We start from the raw sequence: 17,319 nt of genomic DNA on the forward strand, positions 1-17,319 counted from the left end.
CCAAAAGCACAGACAACAAAGGGAATATAGATAAGTTGGACTTCATCAAAATGTTAAAAGTGTTTGTGCATCAAAGACCCTGATATGGTTTGGTTGTGTCCCCACTCAAATCCCATCTTGAATTGTAGCTCCCACAATTCCAACACATTAGGGGAGGAACCTAGTGGGAAGTAATTGAATCACAGGGGTGGGTCTTTCTCATGCTGTTCTCATAATAGTGAGTAAAAGTCTCATGTGATCTGGTGGTTTTATATAGAGGAGTTCTCCTGCGCAAGCTCTCTTCTTGCCTGCTGTCACATAAGACATCCCTTGCTCTTTTGCCATGATTGTGAGGGCTCCCCAGCCATGTGGAACTGTAAGTCAATTAAATTTTCCTTTATAAATTCCCCAGTTTTGGGGTATGCCTTTATCAGCAGCATGAAAACAGACTAATAGAGACACTCAGTAATGGCAAACAATGGAATGGGGGAAAATATTTGCAGATGACATATCTGATAAGTAATTAATATCCAAAATAAACAAAGAAATCCAACTCAACAATTCCCATCCCCCTCAAAAACCCAATTCTAAATGGTGAAATGGCTCAAATAGACATTCTTCACAAAGATAATACAGGTCACCAGGGGCTGGGAGAAGGAAAGAAGTTATTGTTTAATGGATACAGAGTTTCCATTTGAGGTTATGAAAAATTTCTGGAAACGGATAGTGGTGATGATTCAAAGCACTGTGAATGTACTTAATGCCAATGAACTGTAAATTAAAAAAAAAAAATTTAAGACAAGGTCTCACTCTGTTGTCAGGGCTGGAGTGCAGTGGCATGATCTCAGGTTACTGCAACCTCTGCCTTCTGGGCTCAAGCGATCCTCCCACCTAAGCCTCCCAAGTAGCTGTGACTACAGGCATGCGCAACCACACCCGCTAATTTTTTGTATTTTTAGTAGAGACGGGGTTTTGCCATGTTGCCTAGGCTGGTCTTGAACTCCCAAACTCAAGCAACCTGCCCTCCTTGGCTTCCCAAAGTGCTGGGAAGGTGTGAGCCACCATGCCCAGCCCTAAAAATTGTTAAAATGATTAATTTTATGTTATATATATTACATCACAATTTTAAAAATAATAGAAAACAAAACAAAAGCTAAACAAACAAAAGAATAATAAGAAAACAAAACCATATTTTCTACACGTTGACACTGAAAAGTCCTAAAAGCAATCACTAACCTAGTGGCAATGAGCACCCCTAGCATCCAGACTGTGGCTTCTAAATATCATTTCCCACTAAAAGGAATCAGGACTCCTTGTAATGATGGTTGATTTCAGGACTGGCACAGAAAATGAACAGTAGGAGCCGGAAATAGTTTGACCTACCAGAGAGCAAAGAACACTATCAAAGACTATGAAAATTGTGTGAAAAGAATTCAGAAGCTGACCAGAAAAGGCTCCCACTAGCTAAAGAGGGGACAATTTAAGCATCAGCATTTTTTTTTTTTGACTTTTATTTTAAGTTCCAGGGAACCTGTGCAGGATGTACAAGTTTGTTATATAGGTAAATGGAGCAATAGTAATATTAATAACCACAGTGGTTTGAAGCAAATGAAATATTTTAAATTTAAAATTTTATAATTATCCTTAAAAAGATGAACAAACAAGAAAAACTATTAGTCACCTTTGGAGAATGCTAGTGGACAACCTCATTATTTTGAACACTGGTAAATAAAAATATAAGGTAAGAAACTTAGGCTGGCGCTGGGCACGGTGGCTCACGCCTGTAATCCCAGCACTCTGGGAGGCCGAGGCAGGTGGATCACGAGGTCAGGAGATCCAGACCATCCTGGCTAACACGGTGAAACCCCGTCTCTACTAAAAAATACAAAAAACTATCTGGGCGAGGTGGCGGGCGCCTGTAGTCCCAGCTACTCGGGAGGCTGAGGCAGGAGAATGGCGTGAACCCGGGAGGCGGAGCTTGCAGTGAGCCGAGATTGCGTCACCGCACTCCAGCCTGGGCAACAGAGCGAGACTCTGTCTCAAAAAAAAAAAAAAAAAAAAATTAGCGCGGCATGGTGGTGGGCGCCTGTAGTCCCAGCTACTCGGGAGGCTGAGGAAGGAGAATGGCGTGAACCTGGGAGGCAGAGCTTGCAGTGAGCCGAGATCGCGCCACTGCACTTCAGCCTGGGCGACAGAGCGAGACTCCATCTCAGAAAAAAAAGAGAAAGTTAGGCTGGGCACAGTGGCTCTTGCCTATAATCCCAGCACTGTAAGAGGCCAAAGCAGGCAGATCCCTTGAGACCAGGAGTTCGAGACCAGCCTGGCCAACGTGGCAAAACCCTATCTTTACCAAAAATACAAAAATTTAGTCTATGTTTCAGGATAATCAGGATTTAAACTATTCTTTAGGGTAAAACTTGATGAGATAAAGATTATTTCCACAGAAGTATTTCACTTCATCTGTGAAGAAGAAAGGAGGGATAGAGAAAGAAAGAACCAAAGAGACAGAGAGAGAGACAGAGAGAGAGAGAGAGAAAAAAAGAGAGAGAGGATGAAGCTAGTAGAAGAAAATACATAGAACCATATTTTTGTGACTACATTACTTAAACAAGAACCCCAAACCACAAGTCACAGCGGAGATGGATGCTAAATTTGACTACATTAAAAGTAAAGACATTTTCAACAACAGACACCAGGGACACAGTTAAAGATGGAGGGCAGATAGAAGGTATTTACACTTGCTCTAAGGTTAAAAGAAAGTAGTGTTCAGAATATTTAAGAAACTTCTGAAAATCTGCCAGAAAAGTGAAACTCAAAGGAAAAATGGTCAATAACAACATAGGCAATTAACAAAAGGGAACCTAAAAGATAACAAGCAAATGAAGCTCAACTTTACTAGATTTTAAAGAAATGCAAATTAAAGCAGATTTGCAAATAGTAGAAGGTTGGTCAATATCAAGTGCTTGTGGGGAATATGGAAATCTTCACTCCTAGTAAGAGCCTAACCTGTAATGGCAATTTGGCAGAGTAATCTTGCAGTTCAGCACTCACATATGTCCACTGATTTCTATCTGTGTTCATCGATACCTTGTTTGAGATAGCAAGGAATTGGTGACGACCTAGATATCGCTCACTAAGGAATGATAGTGACAGAATACCATGCAGGTAAAAAAAAATGGTCTAAATTTGTATATACCAATGCAGAATGCTTGCACAAACTTAGTGCCATGTGAAAAAGAAAGAAATATAACTTTTATCGCTCAATAAAGTTATATATATTAAACACAAGCATACAGACAGTTTCAGTCTACTGTCAAGATACATATACATACACAAGCACATGAACTGTGCAGGCACATTGCTCAGCCTCAGGGTTACAATTCACACAGTTTTCCATGCAAATGGTGCCCTCTGGGGAAAGATGCCAGAATACAACATGAAAGGTGCCCCCTGAGGGTATGCAATATGGCAGGTTTGACTACTGAAGGTTGTAGATTAATGTCAGAATAGGTGCCTATGATGAGAGCAAGGAGGGAAAAGGGAGTGGGAATGGGAGCTGCCATGTCGTACACCGTGTGCTACTTACACTCCAGGTATGAGTGTGACTAGTGCAGAGTGTGCAACATGGCAGCCTTGAATATATGAGATGGTTTGGAAGACTGTAGATTAATGCATTGGAATAGGTGCCTATCATAAGAGCAAGGAGGGAAATGGGAGTGGGAATGGAGAGGAAGGAGAACATGAAGTAAAGTGAATATAGAAAAGGGTACATGCATAAAAAGGAGGATGATAGTGTGCCCGAAATGAAGAAATAGAATCAACTCAATTCCGTGGTCTTAAGTGGAGAAGGTTGGACCCAAAAGAGGGATCTTGAGCTGGAAAACCAACACCTTCTCAATCCTGCTAAGAAATGTGGATTTTATCTTGAAAGCTATGGGAAATCCTAGAAGTGTCTGAAACAGGAAAGATTTGCATGGGAATGGATGAGAAGGGGAGAGACTAGGGGGCAGCAGGCCTTCAAAGCAACCCATGCAAGGTCTCCATGAACACAATGGGGTCAATGTGGCCAAAGATGCACTGAGCCAGGTGTGCATACCTAATGCCACACACAAAGATCCTTGGAAAGCCTGGCACTCCCTCCTTCAACTCCTCCCTCATTCTTATGTACCCAGAGAAACAAGGCCTGTTAAAAGTGCTAGGGACAGCTCCCACCAGCACGGCCATGGTTGATACCACCTTCCAGATATGAGTGTGATTAGCACACAGCCGTCTTCCCATTTTCACAATGGAAATTTCACAGATTGTCATAATCAAATCTTCTCTTTTCAAGATATTAAGAACAACCTCAAGCGTGTATCATATGTAGAAAGAAATTCCTAGAAAAATCTAAACTTAATTACAGATTCCTTATAAACAACTTGGTTTATGTGTTTATTTTGATATAATTTTTGATAGAGGTTGGTATAGAGAAGCACAAAATCAAATATGTTTTATGGCATCACTTTCTAAGAATAGCCTTTTCCGCTAGACTCAAGATGAAAAAGATCATGAATATTTTCTTTTTATAACTCTGATTCAATTTGTTATCTCCTTAGTCCTGCTTATATAGAGTTTCTGTCCCTTCTGTTCTCAGATCATTGACCAATTCTGATATGAGATAAAATTCTATTAATATTACCTTAAGCAAGTACTTAGAGAAGGAAAAATAAAATGGGAAGGAGAGAAAACACCACACCCTCTTGGCTAACACTTCTGACCCATCGGCCCACCCTTGCTGTTGTAAGAACATGTGAAGTCAGTGATTGTCAGCTTTGGCTTCCTGAGGCAACGAAGAATTAATTAGTAAATTTTGATTAAAATATTTTCCTAACAAAATATAATACCTAATGAAAGTTAGGCGGTAGTGAAACAGGCACGCTCATGCATAGCTGATTGTAACTAGAACAAATCTTTTGAAAAGCAATTTGGCAGTAAGTATCAAGCCTCTAAATGTGTGTACTCTGACCTGGGAATTCTCTTTCTGGAAACCTATCTTATTGTGGGGAGGGTGGGAATCTAATTAGGTAAACAGATACATGCACAAAGAAACTTATTATGGTGTTATTTTATAACAACAAGAAAAAGTATGAGAAACAAACTGATAACATGCCCAGTTCTGTAAACTATGGTATATCCACCAGTTTGGGTGGATCTGTTTATAGTGAGTCTGTCAAAACCTGAGTATAAATATGTATATACAATCTTATCAAAATTATATATTTTTAAATACAGAAGCAAATATGAAATCTGCACAATTCAAAAGGTTTGGAAGTAAATATACTAATCTTGGTAGTGACAGGTTTTCGGTACAGAGATTTAGAGTGACTTTTCTTGCCTTTTTATTTATGTTATTTTCAGGTTCATCATAAGGACTATAGTGTACACAACTTTTCTAATCAGAAAAAAATAAACACACTTTATAAGGAAATAAACAAACATAGAGATGCCATATGGAATCTTTTGGTTTGAGAGATGGCTGAGACTGGGATAACTCAGATCAAAATTACAATAAATTATCTCAATTCCAAAAAAAAAAAAAAAAAAATGGTGGGGCTGGCTGGTAAGGGACCTACATTTCATACCCTTCTTAAGTTTGCTGGTTTCTGCCCAGGATTTCCATTAGGACTGGAGAATAGGAGCTGAGTTAATTTTCCCAGGGGCCCTGAAATCCTGATATTGGTACATTCCCTGTCATGCATTTATTCTCATTCTTAGGGCCATGGTGACCATAAATGTGAATGAAAATTTAAAGTATTTAGCATTTATTAAGCACTTCTTATGCACAGGCACTGTTTTGGTGCTTTTTATAACTGTATTTCACCTTTCTCAGGCTTACAAAAGCCCTTAGTAAAAAGAACTATTGTCTCCTTCCTCCTCGCTCCCCCACGCCAGCGTGTTCTACACACTTCTTTCTTCTACTCACCAAGACAGCCTTTTAGGAATATAATGGATTTGGATAAGAGAAAAAAAAATGGGCCAACGAGGCTGCCATTTGTTATCAATAAAGCCTCACAGCTGTCTGAACAGCTGACTAAAGAAGCACCTTCAAATGGTCAAGACAGGGAAGGTTCTAGAAATAGGGCACCAGAAAATCCCACAGGCCTTCTCCTTGTGATGTGGCTTGTTTGCTTTACAGGTGTCAAGCATATTTGCTGACGTCAGCAGCCCATCAAGGTTTAAAATAATAATAGTGAAAAGGAAAACAGCCCCTTTCTGCCAGGCAGTCCTGTTCTGCCAACTTCTGCGTTCTTTTTGAGTTAATAAACGTCCAAGAATCACCTCCCCCTACCACCCTGAGAGGGAAAAACAGCACAATAATTTTAAAACCACCAGGTCAGCCCATTGTCAGCATAAACCATTCAGACAAGTAGCATTTTGTCACACTCTAATGAGGATTTTACCTCTGCCTCAAAACGAAAGCTATCATTAGGTTTCGTGTTTATGGGATCAAATGATTGTCTGGGGATGGTGGGTTTCTTTCAGTCCCTTCCTCATTTTAATCACGTTCAAAACCAAATGCATAGACATTTCCTGCATCAGATGAAACTAAAAAACCATAGCTATGCCAGCTAATGTCTTCTGAAAACATCAATTAAGAAAATGGCCTTTAAATTCCCATTTTTACTTGAAAATCTGCGAACAGGCACACATGTTTTAATACCAGGGCAGTGGTGGTGGCAGTGAGGGGCGGGTGGGGGGTGCTGTCTCTAAAAAGGAGACAGCACAAACAGTGGTTTGAGGAGGTCAGAAGGGCAGGCTCCCATTGGCAACAAGCAGATAGAGAATCTCTGCAAGGGAAGGAACTTCTGTATAAAGCAAAGGCCTCTTAAGTTATCTTCACATGTAGTGTTGAAACTGGAGCCAGCCCCTCAAGAGTAGGTTGATAAGAGGCTTCTGCACCATGCTGGTACCACACACAGGCCCCATTGTTAATACCTCCTAAGGACAGATTAGATCCCACATTCCTCAGAAGTACTGAGCTGCAGAGGGAAATCGGCCAGCAGGCTCCTTCCGCAGGGCCAACCACTAGCTACAACTGATAAGTTTTAATGGAAATAACTGGAACAATTACATGGAGTCCCCACCACTTCTGTCGCCAGCTACTGAGATGGTGGTGTACTTGCATCTCCTGGCATGTGCATAGGCATGTGCCAGAAAAGAGTAATTCAAGTTCTTAACTCATTTTTTATCTTTTTTTCCATGGCTATGTGCCATCGTTAATCAAACTGTTCACCCAAGGAGTACTATGAGATTGTTTTGTTTTATTTTTTCTTTTCTGGCCTTATCTAGGAAACCCTGATATTTACTCTATCTGAGTTTGAACAAGTGACTAATTAATCTCTGACAAAAGATATTGAAGTTAGACAAGTTTGGGTAAAATCCGTTGTGGTCACGGTTGGTTTTAATCACATAGCTCAATTTAAAAGCTGAACACTAACATACCTTTGCTTTCAAAGAGTGCTTGTTAAACAGCAAGTTTTGTTGTGCGTAACTCGAATTCTGCCACTTCCTTTTATTTTTTCTGAAATAACAGTGATTGAGTCAATGAAGTGGCAATATGAATTAAAGGGCAACACACCTGCCTTTGCAGGGACAAACCCCAAAGGGCCCAGATTAAATTTTAACCAGGATTATGTTTGCCAGGATTTTATATCTCAAATGATTATGTTTGGCTTTTGTAATAATAAAAGGTTATTTTGGGAAAAGAATTCCCTTTTAACATCTACTCTGTTTACTAGGAGGAAATACAGAATTAGACTTCGATACAGTTTAGCCTTTGAAAGAAAATAAAAGACAAATGATTTAGCAGATGGGTAATTCCCAAATCTGCAGAAATGTAAACAGCCAGGATTTTGGTGCCTATGGGTTTTATCAAAGATGTAAGAAAGGCTGAGACCGACACCAGTGTGTCCTCTTTGGCTAGTTTTAACACGTTTACAGTCACAATTAACATTCAAGGAATTTCCTTTTCATCCAAGTGTTTCTTTTAAAAGCACTTCATACCACACACTAAAGTTCTAGCTGCCATCAGTCCTTCCCATACAGAAGAGTAGTGAAATCTCCGTAATACTTCCTTACTTTGAAAACGGGCTCGGACCACGTCAATTTCCTTGGGGTGTTTTCCAGTATAGGTGGTTCTCGCCTCCTCCCTCCTTCCCTCTCTTTAAAGAACTTGTACTGGGGACCCTACTTCTTCGTCCCCCACCCTCCTCCGCACTCACCCCGGAGCCAGATGAGCGCGAGGCTAGGCAGGCGTCCTAAGCCCTCCCCCGGCCCAACAGCCTGGTTTCAAATCCCTGAGCCGGCCGGCCCACTGCATTCTGCAAGAAAAAAGAGATCCCTGTTTCCCCCTCTCCCCTGCTACCCCTAGACAAGGGATTCGCACATAGGAACGGAGTCCGAGTCTTGGCTATGCATAGAGCTCAGCCCCGTATCCGAGTCTTCGTCGTTGCCAGGACCGCTCTTGGCCAGTCCACGGGCCTGGTCCACCCACATGTCGGCGCAGGCTTGAGGCCCGGCTTCCCGCGAGGGACCGCCGGAGCCAGGAGCCCCATCCGGCGCCACTGTCAGCTCCAAAGTGTGCAAAGTTTGCAGAAGGCCCTGTAGCTCGCGCTCCTTGCTGTCCCATTGCTGCTGGCTGTAATCCAAGTCCGACTTGACGGCCTCCAGGTCCGTGTTGAGCCGGAGCCCGATGTAAAGGCTAGTACTGAGCTGCGTCCTGACCCGTTCCTGCTCCAGCAGCAGCTCGCCCTCGGGGCCGCCATCGGGCTCCGGGGTCTCCTCCCGCGCCGCCAGCTCCTCCTGGCGCCGCCGCATCCACCTCTGGTTGAGTTCCTCCTGAATCTCGGCTGAAAGGCGCTCCAGCAACTCCTCCTGCTGAACCCGTTGCTCCTGAAGCCTCAGTAAGTCGTCGCAGCGCCGGGCCAGCTCCTCCAGCGCCGCAGCCTGCGCCTCGCCGTCTAGAGGGGGCGGCGCCGCCGCCGCCGCCTCTGCCTCCGCCACCACCTCTTCTGGCTCCTCTCCTGGGCTGGACCCGTCGAGCTCGATGCCTGCCCCAACCAAGTAAGTGTCCTGCACGTAGTTGACCCCGTGACGCCGCATGCGGTCCAGGTGCACCTTGGCCTCGTAGCGGTCGATCTCGCGGTCCAGCTCGTGGAGCCGCTGCACCTGCTGGCGAATGGTGTGGTCCTGGGAGAGCACCAGATGCACCAGCGTCTCCATGCGCTCCACCGACGCGCTCTCGTGGGCCCGCGGCGACGAAGAGCAGGACGAGGCAGTGGACGACGAAGTGGACGAACAGGACGACGGTGGCTGCTGCTGGCGCCGCCGGTTGAGCTTGGCCAGTTTGCGAAAGGCCTTGCGCACCACTCGCCGCTGTTTCTCCTGGGTCATGGCCAGGCTGGGCCGCGCGGGGGCCCCGCGGGCCGGACAGGGGCGCTCTCGGCTGAGCACTACGCGCGCCTCGGCGCTGCGGGGGCCGGCGTTAGGCAGCGATGCCTCGCTGCGCACTAGCACAAAGCGCACATTCTCTTGCTCTTCGCCCCAGGCAGCCCAGAGGCGCAAGATGCGAGTCTTGTTAGGGAGGATGCGCTCAAAGCCGCGCCACTTCTCCACGATGCAATAGCACTGCGGGGGTCCACACAGCATGCCCTGGGGCAGCGCCTCGTCGTCGTCCTCGTCGTCCTCGTCTGGAGGTTCGGGAAGCTCTCCCGGGCCAGGCGGGTCGCCGGCCGACCCCCGCCGCCGGCTCCGCCGCTGTCTCCGTCGCCGTCGGCAGCCGTCCTCCAAAAGCACTCGCACGACGTCCGAGCAAGTGGTGCGGCGGGAGAGACCGGACACCAGCTTCTCTTCCTGGCAGATCCACACCGATATCTTCTTTTCCGAAGGATCCATGGCGCAACCAGGGCGCAGGTGGCAGGTCCGGCCGGGCTCTGCTGGGGCAGAAAGGACAGCAAGGGCAGCCCAGTAGCTCTGGGATGGGAGAGGAGCCCGTGCCCCCTCCTGCGGCTGCACTAGCCCTGCTTCCCCACTGCGCACCGAAGGCAGGCTGGAAAGCGACTGCGGCTGTGGTCGCGGTTGCGGCTGCGCTCTGCCCGGACGACGGGCACTCCCGGGGCAACGCGCCCGGGACCGGCTCCCGCCGCTCTGGCTCTACCCAAGGTGCCCGGGACCTCCGGGTTTTGCTCCTCCCCGTGGCTCCACCCCTTCCCGCCCCCAGCGCCCAGAGCTGTGGCTGGAAGTACAGGAGGCTCAGGGCCCAGGCCCACCCCTTGCAGCCTTGCCGCGCGGTGTGCACCCCGTCCGCCCCTCGCTCGCGTTGCGGGCATCCTGAGTCTGGGCCTTTTTCGCCAAATTGCTGCTCTGCCGCGCGCCTACGCAAGGGAAGATTCAAGGGCCCCTCCACTTCAGGGAGTGGAGCCCGCGCCTCGGCACGGATCAGCTGTGCGTCTCCCTTGGCCTACTGGCTCTTCTCCTTGTGTCTATAGCTAGCTGGACGCATCTTGACTTTTATCTTCTCATCTTTTCTGGCGCCTCCAGACGCATTTCCTGGTCCCTCAAGGCAGCGGTGCCTGGGGAGTGCACTTTGCACAGACAGGGAAACCGAGGCACTCAGCGGTCTCCAATGGAGACGCTCTAATCACATTCCACGTCCAGCTAGCGCTATGAAGAGCTGCCTCTAACGCGGAAGGCCTCCCAGTCTTCCTTGACAGGAAGCAGTATTTGCATATCTAAGGAGAACAAGATTCAGCAATGTGCTCCGGGAGCAAGTGCAGGCATGGAACGGTCTGGGCTGGAGGGGGACAGACGTTCAGAGGCGGCTGCCGGTTTCCTGTAGTGTCACGTAAGTGGGTCTCCACGTCATCTTCACCTCAGCTTCCCACAGCCTTCTTGGGAGAGCGACTCCTCATTCTAGTGGGAGTTCAGGGCCCAGACCCGAGTCACAAGCTATTTTTATGCTTTCCACATGCATAAGGGGAAACCGTGAAGGCTTCTGGCATTTTCTAATATTCAGACGTGGTCCAGAAGAGATAACAGCCAAGCTTTACAGCGCAAGAAACCCAAGGCCACAATGCAAGTGAACTTGTTTCATCCTTAACTGCTGATGAGGATAGTCTATTGCGTGCAAGCCTTGCACTTAGCTTGTCTTTGTGAGCACAGGTCTAATAATAAGCTCACTCCCTTTCTTCAAGACCTTGGATGGCTCCCCATTGCCTCTTGGCTAAAGCACTTTTGTTCATTCAATGATTCACTCAGCAAATATTTATTGAGTACCTACTGTGCTCCAGGTCCTATCGCTAGGGATTTGACAATGAACGAATCGCCAGTTCTGGCTTGCAAGGAGTTCACAATTTAGTGGGAGAGCACAGCCAAGTAAACATTTCCAACACAATGTCTTGTGTCCTCTGATAACGGAGAGCATGAGGTTTTGGGGGAACCTGGAGTGGCATCCAACCCATCTTGGAGGGGCAAGGAAGGCTTTCCCCCAGAGGTGGTGTCTTAAGCAAGACCCAAAGGACCATTAGAGTCTGCCAAAAGGAAAATAGATGGAGGGGAGGGACAAGCAGTATACTAGAAGGGATTGTAGTGCAGTCAGGAATCAAGAGCATGTTAGTTACTGGGGCTGTCAGGAATTTGAGAGGAGTGTCTAAAATTGAGGTTGAATGATTGAACAGGAACAGGATCAGGAAGGGCCTTTAATTCCATGCTTATGTATTTGGATTTGTCTTAAAGACAGTGAGAACCCATAGGGTGCAAATCTGGAGTCAGAACAGTCAAGTAAAAATCTCAGCAGCACTTACTAGCTCTATAACCTTAGGAAAAGTATTAATCTCTCTGAGCTTCAGTTTCCTTATCTGTGAAATGTTGATAATAAAAAAAATACCTCCCTAATAGAACTGGTGTAAGGATTAACTGCCTGGGCCTGGTAAATCCCCAATAGTTTTATTGGGGCGGTTGGAAAGCTGGGAGGTATATTAGTTTTCTATTGCTGTGTAACAAATTATCACAAACTTAGTGACTTAAAACAACACCCATCTATTGCTTTACTGTTCTGTAGATCACAAGTCCAAGTTGGCATGGCTGCTGCATACTTTGCTCAGGATGTCCCAGGCAAAAGGCAAGGTATAGGCTGGTTCAAGTTCCTGTCTGAAGGCTCTGGGGGAATAACCACTTCCAAATCCATTCAGGTTGTTTGCATGATCTGGTTCCTCTCAGTTGTAGGTCTGAGGTCCCCATTCTCCTGTTGGCTGTCCTCCAGGGTCACTCTCAGCTCCTACAGGACTCTCTCAGATCTTTTCTATAGGATATCCACCCCCCTCCCTGCAACTTAAAAGTCAGCAACCACATGTCAAATCCATCCAGTCCTCCTTTGCTTCTAATCAATCTACCATCCTCTTCTGCCACTAGCTAGAGAAAACTCTCTGCTTTTAAAGTGCTTGATTAGTCAAACCCACCTGGATAATTTCTCTGTCTTAAGGTTGACTGATTAATAACCTTAACTATATCTGAAAAACCCCTTTTGCTGTGTACTGTAATATAATCACCAAAGTTGCCCCCAGGGAGATGGAGATTATGGGGCTGTCTTAGAATTCTGCCTACCATAGGGCATAACATGAACAGATTTTGATTTTTTAAAGATCAGTCTGTTTGCATTGAGGACAATGGGTGGGGGTGGGGGATGAGAGGCAAGAAAGCCTTTTAGAAGACTATCACATTCATTTGAGGAAGAGATGATGACCTATGCTGAGAATAGTGGGGGTGAGAAGACTGGACACAATTGACAGCTATCAAGGAGGTGGGAGAGGCAGGATGTGGTGCTAGATTGACGAAGGATTTCTTTCTCCCTAGAATGGTGTCAAAGGTCTCTTGCAATCTGGACCAGCCCACTTCTCCAACTTCTCACTTACATGTGGGCTATCCCTTCTTCCTTTCCTCTCACATAGGATTGCTAGAGCTTTGTAGTCAACTGCCATCCCTGCTGGATTCTAAGCTCCACAAGAGTAGGGATCATATATCTGTTTTGCTCACTTTTGAATCCTTTACATTTAGTGCAATCCCTGCCACATTCTAGGTTTACTCGTAGCTGTCGAATACATTAATGAATCAATGAAGGAATCCTACATTTTAGCAAGCCAACACCTCATCCATCCAGAAGAACTCCTGCATCTTAATGTATCCACACTTTTGTACATGCTTTTCCCACAATTAAGATTCCTCTAAAACAACTGGAGAACTTCTACTCACTCTTCAGAAGCTCAGATACAGGTCACCTGCTCTAGGAGTCCTTTCTTTCCTCCTCCAGAAAGAACTGGTTCCCCGCTCTTCTTCTGCGTCTATTAATGCAGAGATTACATTGTGCTGTGATGCGTTTTTTATGTGTTTACTCCCACAAGAATAGAGCTTTTCAAAAGAAAAAAAGATTGTCCTATTTACAGTTTAGTCCTCAGTGCCTAGGGTGCCTGGCACATGGCAGGTTCTCCATCTTCTCCTATGTTTTAAGGAACACCCAGATAAATAATGTCTAAGATATTGTGCTACCCTCAAGATAACTTCTTTCTAGAAGCAGACAAATACATGGAATCCCTGTTGTAGTAATGATATATATGAAATTTGTGCCGGACTAATTAAAGGATAGAATGATTGTATGGGTGCTAGGAAGGATGCAGAAGGCAGACTTCAACAAATGCGGAGGAGGGGTTGAGAGCATTCTTGGTGGGAGAAGATACATTAGTTAAAATGCTAAAATGAGTATGCATGTGGTCATGTACCGGTGTTTCAGAGTGTGTGTTTTGGAGTTACCCTGCCTCATTTCAGATACCAGCTATAAGCTTTCCAACCCTCAGTCTTCTTACCAGGAACAAAGTATAATAGTGGAACCTTCCTTATAGAGTTGTCATTACATGAAATGAAATAATGCACAATATATAAAAGATCTAGCACAGTGTCTGGCACATAAAACATGTTCAATAAAACCCAGCTAGCATTGTCAAGAAATTGTATTAAGTACCTACTGCATGCTATGTCCTGGGCTATGTGTTGAGGATCCATGAAATAACTGGACAGACATGGTCCCTGACCTTAGAGATGTCACAGCCAGGATTAGTGTGGTTTAGCAATGGATTTCTTAAGTTAGGCTAGGCTGTAGTAACAAACAGGGCCAAATGTGTATAGTGGCTCAAACGTAACAAAGGTTTATTTTTCACTCAGATAATAGTCAAAAGAAGATGTCCTGGTTGGGAGGTGGCCTTATTCCAGATAAAGATACAGAAACCCTGGTTCCTTCCATCTCGTGACTCGAAAATCCTCTAGACTTCATCATCATGTACATAGAGCCAGAGGAAGAGGAGAGAGTATGGAGGGTCACACCCTCTTCTTCAAGGCGTTGGCTGGAAATTGAGCTCATATCCCATTGACTAGAACCCAGTCATGGCCACTGGTAATGGCAAGGAGGCTAGAAACTGCAATGAGTGCCTCAGAAGAGGAAATGAATTTTCATGAACAGCTAGCTGCCTACCATAAAAATATTTATTTGAAAAGTAAGACGAGGCATAGAAAGAAGTTCCAAAAGTGTAGGAATTGCAAACTGGTGACCTACCAGCCAAATCTTGCTGCCTTAGACAGAATATACTCTTTCTGTTTAGCCACAAAAACAACACTCTATTTAACATATGTCCCAGTTCACATACATTCGTGACTCACCTGAGTCCTGTAATCATGTGAATTGTGACTCTTGCTTCCATACATCCTCCCAGGGTTATCTCATTCACTCCCAGGAATTTTATACAATTGATATGCCATGGCTCCCACATCTATTCCAGAATTCTCCAAATATGCACATCCAACAGCTTGCTGGATAGTTCCACTTGAGTATCCGCCAAACATCCAAACCTTTGCGAAATAGATAAAGTTGAACCAATCATTTCTCCCCAAGCCTGTTCTGCCTCTTGTAATGTCTATTTCAGAAAATGGTCCCATCATTCACCAAGCAAGACCTGAAACTTGAGGACCACCCTTGTTCATCACCATCCACCTCCTTTCCCCACAGGATGTTGAAGTTCTGGGAGGGCAGAGGGTTTTGCGTGCTTTTTTTCCTACTTAACCTCCAGTACCTGAGACATCAATTCTCACACAGTAGACAATAAGTATTTGTGGAGTGAATTAATTAATGAACGCATGCATTGCCTTAGCTTAGGCCCTCATTTATTTTTAACCTGGATCTTGCACTTTCCTTCAAACTAGTTTCCTTGCCTCAAATCCTGCCACTCCTCCATACTCTCTACTGCATATGTTTGATGACTCCATTATCTTCAGAATCCATTTCAAGTTCTCAGCAGGACCTATACGTCTCTGTAGGATCTGAGGTCTGCTTGACTCTCAGCCTGTACACTGCAGCCACATCCTCAATCACACAGTTCCCTCTGACCTCTGGCTAATTCCTGCCCACCTTCCAGGTTTCCGCTTAACTTCACCTCCTCCTAAAAGTCTTCTTTGGCAGCAACATCCTCTCCAGGAAAGAATCCAAACAAAACTGCTTTAGGAAGATTAGTCTACTTCAGTAGGTGGGATCAATTGAAGTTATAATACACTTGTGTTAGGAGAACAAAGGATGGGGGGAGGGTGAAGGATGTACTTAAAAATTCAGACTGGTTGTTTAATCACTTTCATATAAATAGAGAAGATGCCTTTCAGCACATCATAGATCTTTTGCAGTCTTAATCCTTAGGGCTGCTCTGTCCAATACAGTAGCCACTAGGCAAATGGGGCTGTTGAATACTTGAAATGTGGCTCTCTGAATTGATATGGGCTTTGAGCAGAAATACACAGCAAATGTCAAAGACTTCATACAAAAAAAGGAATGTAAAATGTTATTAATATGTAATCTTGATTACATGTTGAAGTGAAACTATTTTGGATATATTGGGTTAAATCATTAAAATTAGTTTACCTATTTCTTTTTACTTATTTTTTAATGTGGCTACTAGAAGTCTTAAAATACTTATGCAGCTTGAGTTATATTTCCATTACACAGTGCTGCCGGTGGGAAGGCCCAGTAAGTTGTAGCAGATCATTTGAACCTTCTCAAGTGTGGACTTACCCTAAATATCCCAAGATAATAAATCCATCTGGGTTTTGGCTATCTCCAAAGAAAGTCATTCCATACCTTTTCTGGATTTGTGATTTAAATGTTTCTGTTTGATGATGGCCCTCAAAAGCTTCTTGCTACAGCCTAAGCCAGTCCCCTTAGGCTGCCTAAGAATCATAGTCCTGAGGACCACCCTGCAGCTGAATCCAATTGAAAGTTAAAGTATAAATGGTTGCTCCCCAGGCAGGATGTCAGTTGACTTGCTCATGCAGCAGCCCTAAGCCTGATAGAAGGTACGTAGATTCATGCTGTGCCCTGGCCAGAAGAATACATGGGCTCCATGATAGGAAAAAATATGTTTATGACCTGGGGATAGAGGAGGCATTCATAGACAGAACATATATTAAAATTCATAAAAGAAAAGCTCAATAGTATGTGATCATATCAAAATTAGAAACTTCTATTTGAAAACACAGAGAGAGAGAGAGAGAGAGAGAAATACACTATAATGTTAAGATGTCAAGTAATCCAGGAGAAAATAGATCCTAAAAGGTTAAGATTCAGGATGAATAAAGAACTCCAAAAATTTAGCAAGAAAAAAAAAGCTATGCAACACTATGGAAAACTGGTAAAAAGTAGATAAAAGAAGAAACATAAATAGCCAACAAACATATAAAATAATGCCCAACCTCACCAGTAATCAGGAAAATGTAAATTTAAGTGAAAGATCATGCTCTTTTTTTGCCAGCAGATTGGCAACTGTTTTTTAAATTGATGGTATATCAATATTGGCCAAGAAAACAGGCGAAATATCCTCTCAGACACCACTGGTGTAAATACATGTATCTATTTTGGAGACAATTCTACTAAAAAATAAAACTGGGCATACCTGCATACCATGAAGCGATCCAACTTCATGGAATCTACTTTAGAAAGACACGTGTGCACAAAGAGGCGTGTATGGGGTGTTCACTACATTTGTTTTAGCAAACAATGAGAACAATCAAAATGTCCACCAATAAGAGAATGGCTGAGTAAGCTGGGGATACTGAAAGCTTGGAAGCTTCAGCAGCAGTTAAATCAAGTGAAGTAGACTGACATGTACAGGTAATAACAAATCCTCCAGAGGTATTGTTCAGTGCAAAAGGCAAGTTGCAGAGTGATGTATATGATGTGGTTCCATTTCTATTTTAAAAACACATACACAGAACATGGGT

General features: G+C 44.4%; 1 protein-coding gene across 1 annotated transcript; it reads right to left on the minus strand.

Annotated features, from left to right (window-relative positions):
* Positions 1–5,068: 5,068 nt before the first annotated feature.
* On the minus strand, positions 5,069–13,523 carry RASSF10 (Ras association domain family member 10). The gene has a single exon (XM_073018187.1). It carries the CDS (start codon positions 9,910–9,912, stop codon positions 8,386–8,388), a length of 1,527 nt encoding a protein of 508 aa, XP_072874288.1. The 5' UTR covers positions 9,913–13,523; the 3' UTR covers positions 5,069–8,385.
* Positions 13,524–17,319: the final 3,796 nt, after the last annotated feature.

Source organism: Chlorocebus sabaeus, chromosome 1, assembly GCF_047675955.1.
Source record: "Chlorocebus sabaeus isolate Y175 chromosome 1, mChlSab1.0.hap1, whole genome shotgun sequence".
NCBI lineage: Eukaryota > Metazoa > Chordata > Mammalia > Primates > Cercopithecidae > Chlorocebus > Chlorocebus sabaeus.

What these genes read in the sequence shown, in the direction of transcription:
- RASSF10 (XM_073018187.1), bottom strand. Translation starts at nt 9,912, where the DNA reads ATGGATCCTTCGGAAAAGAAGATATCGGTGTGGATCTGCCAGGAAGAG.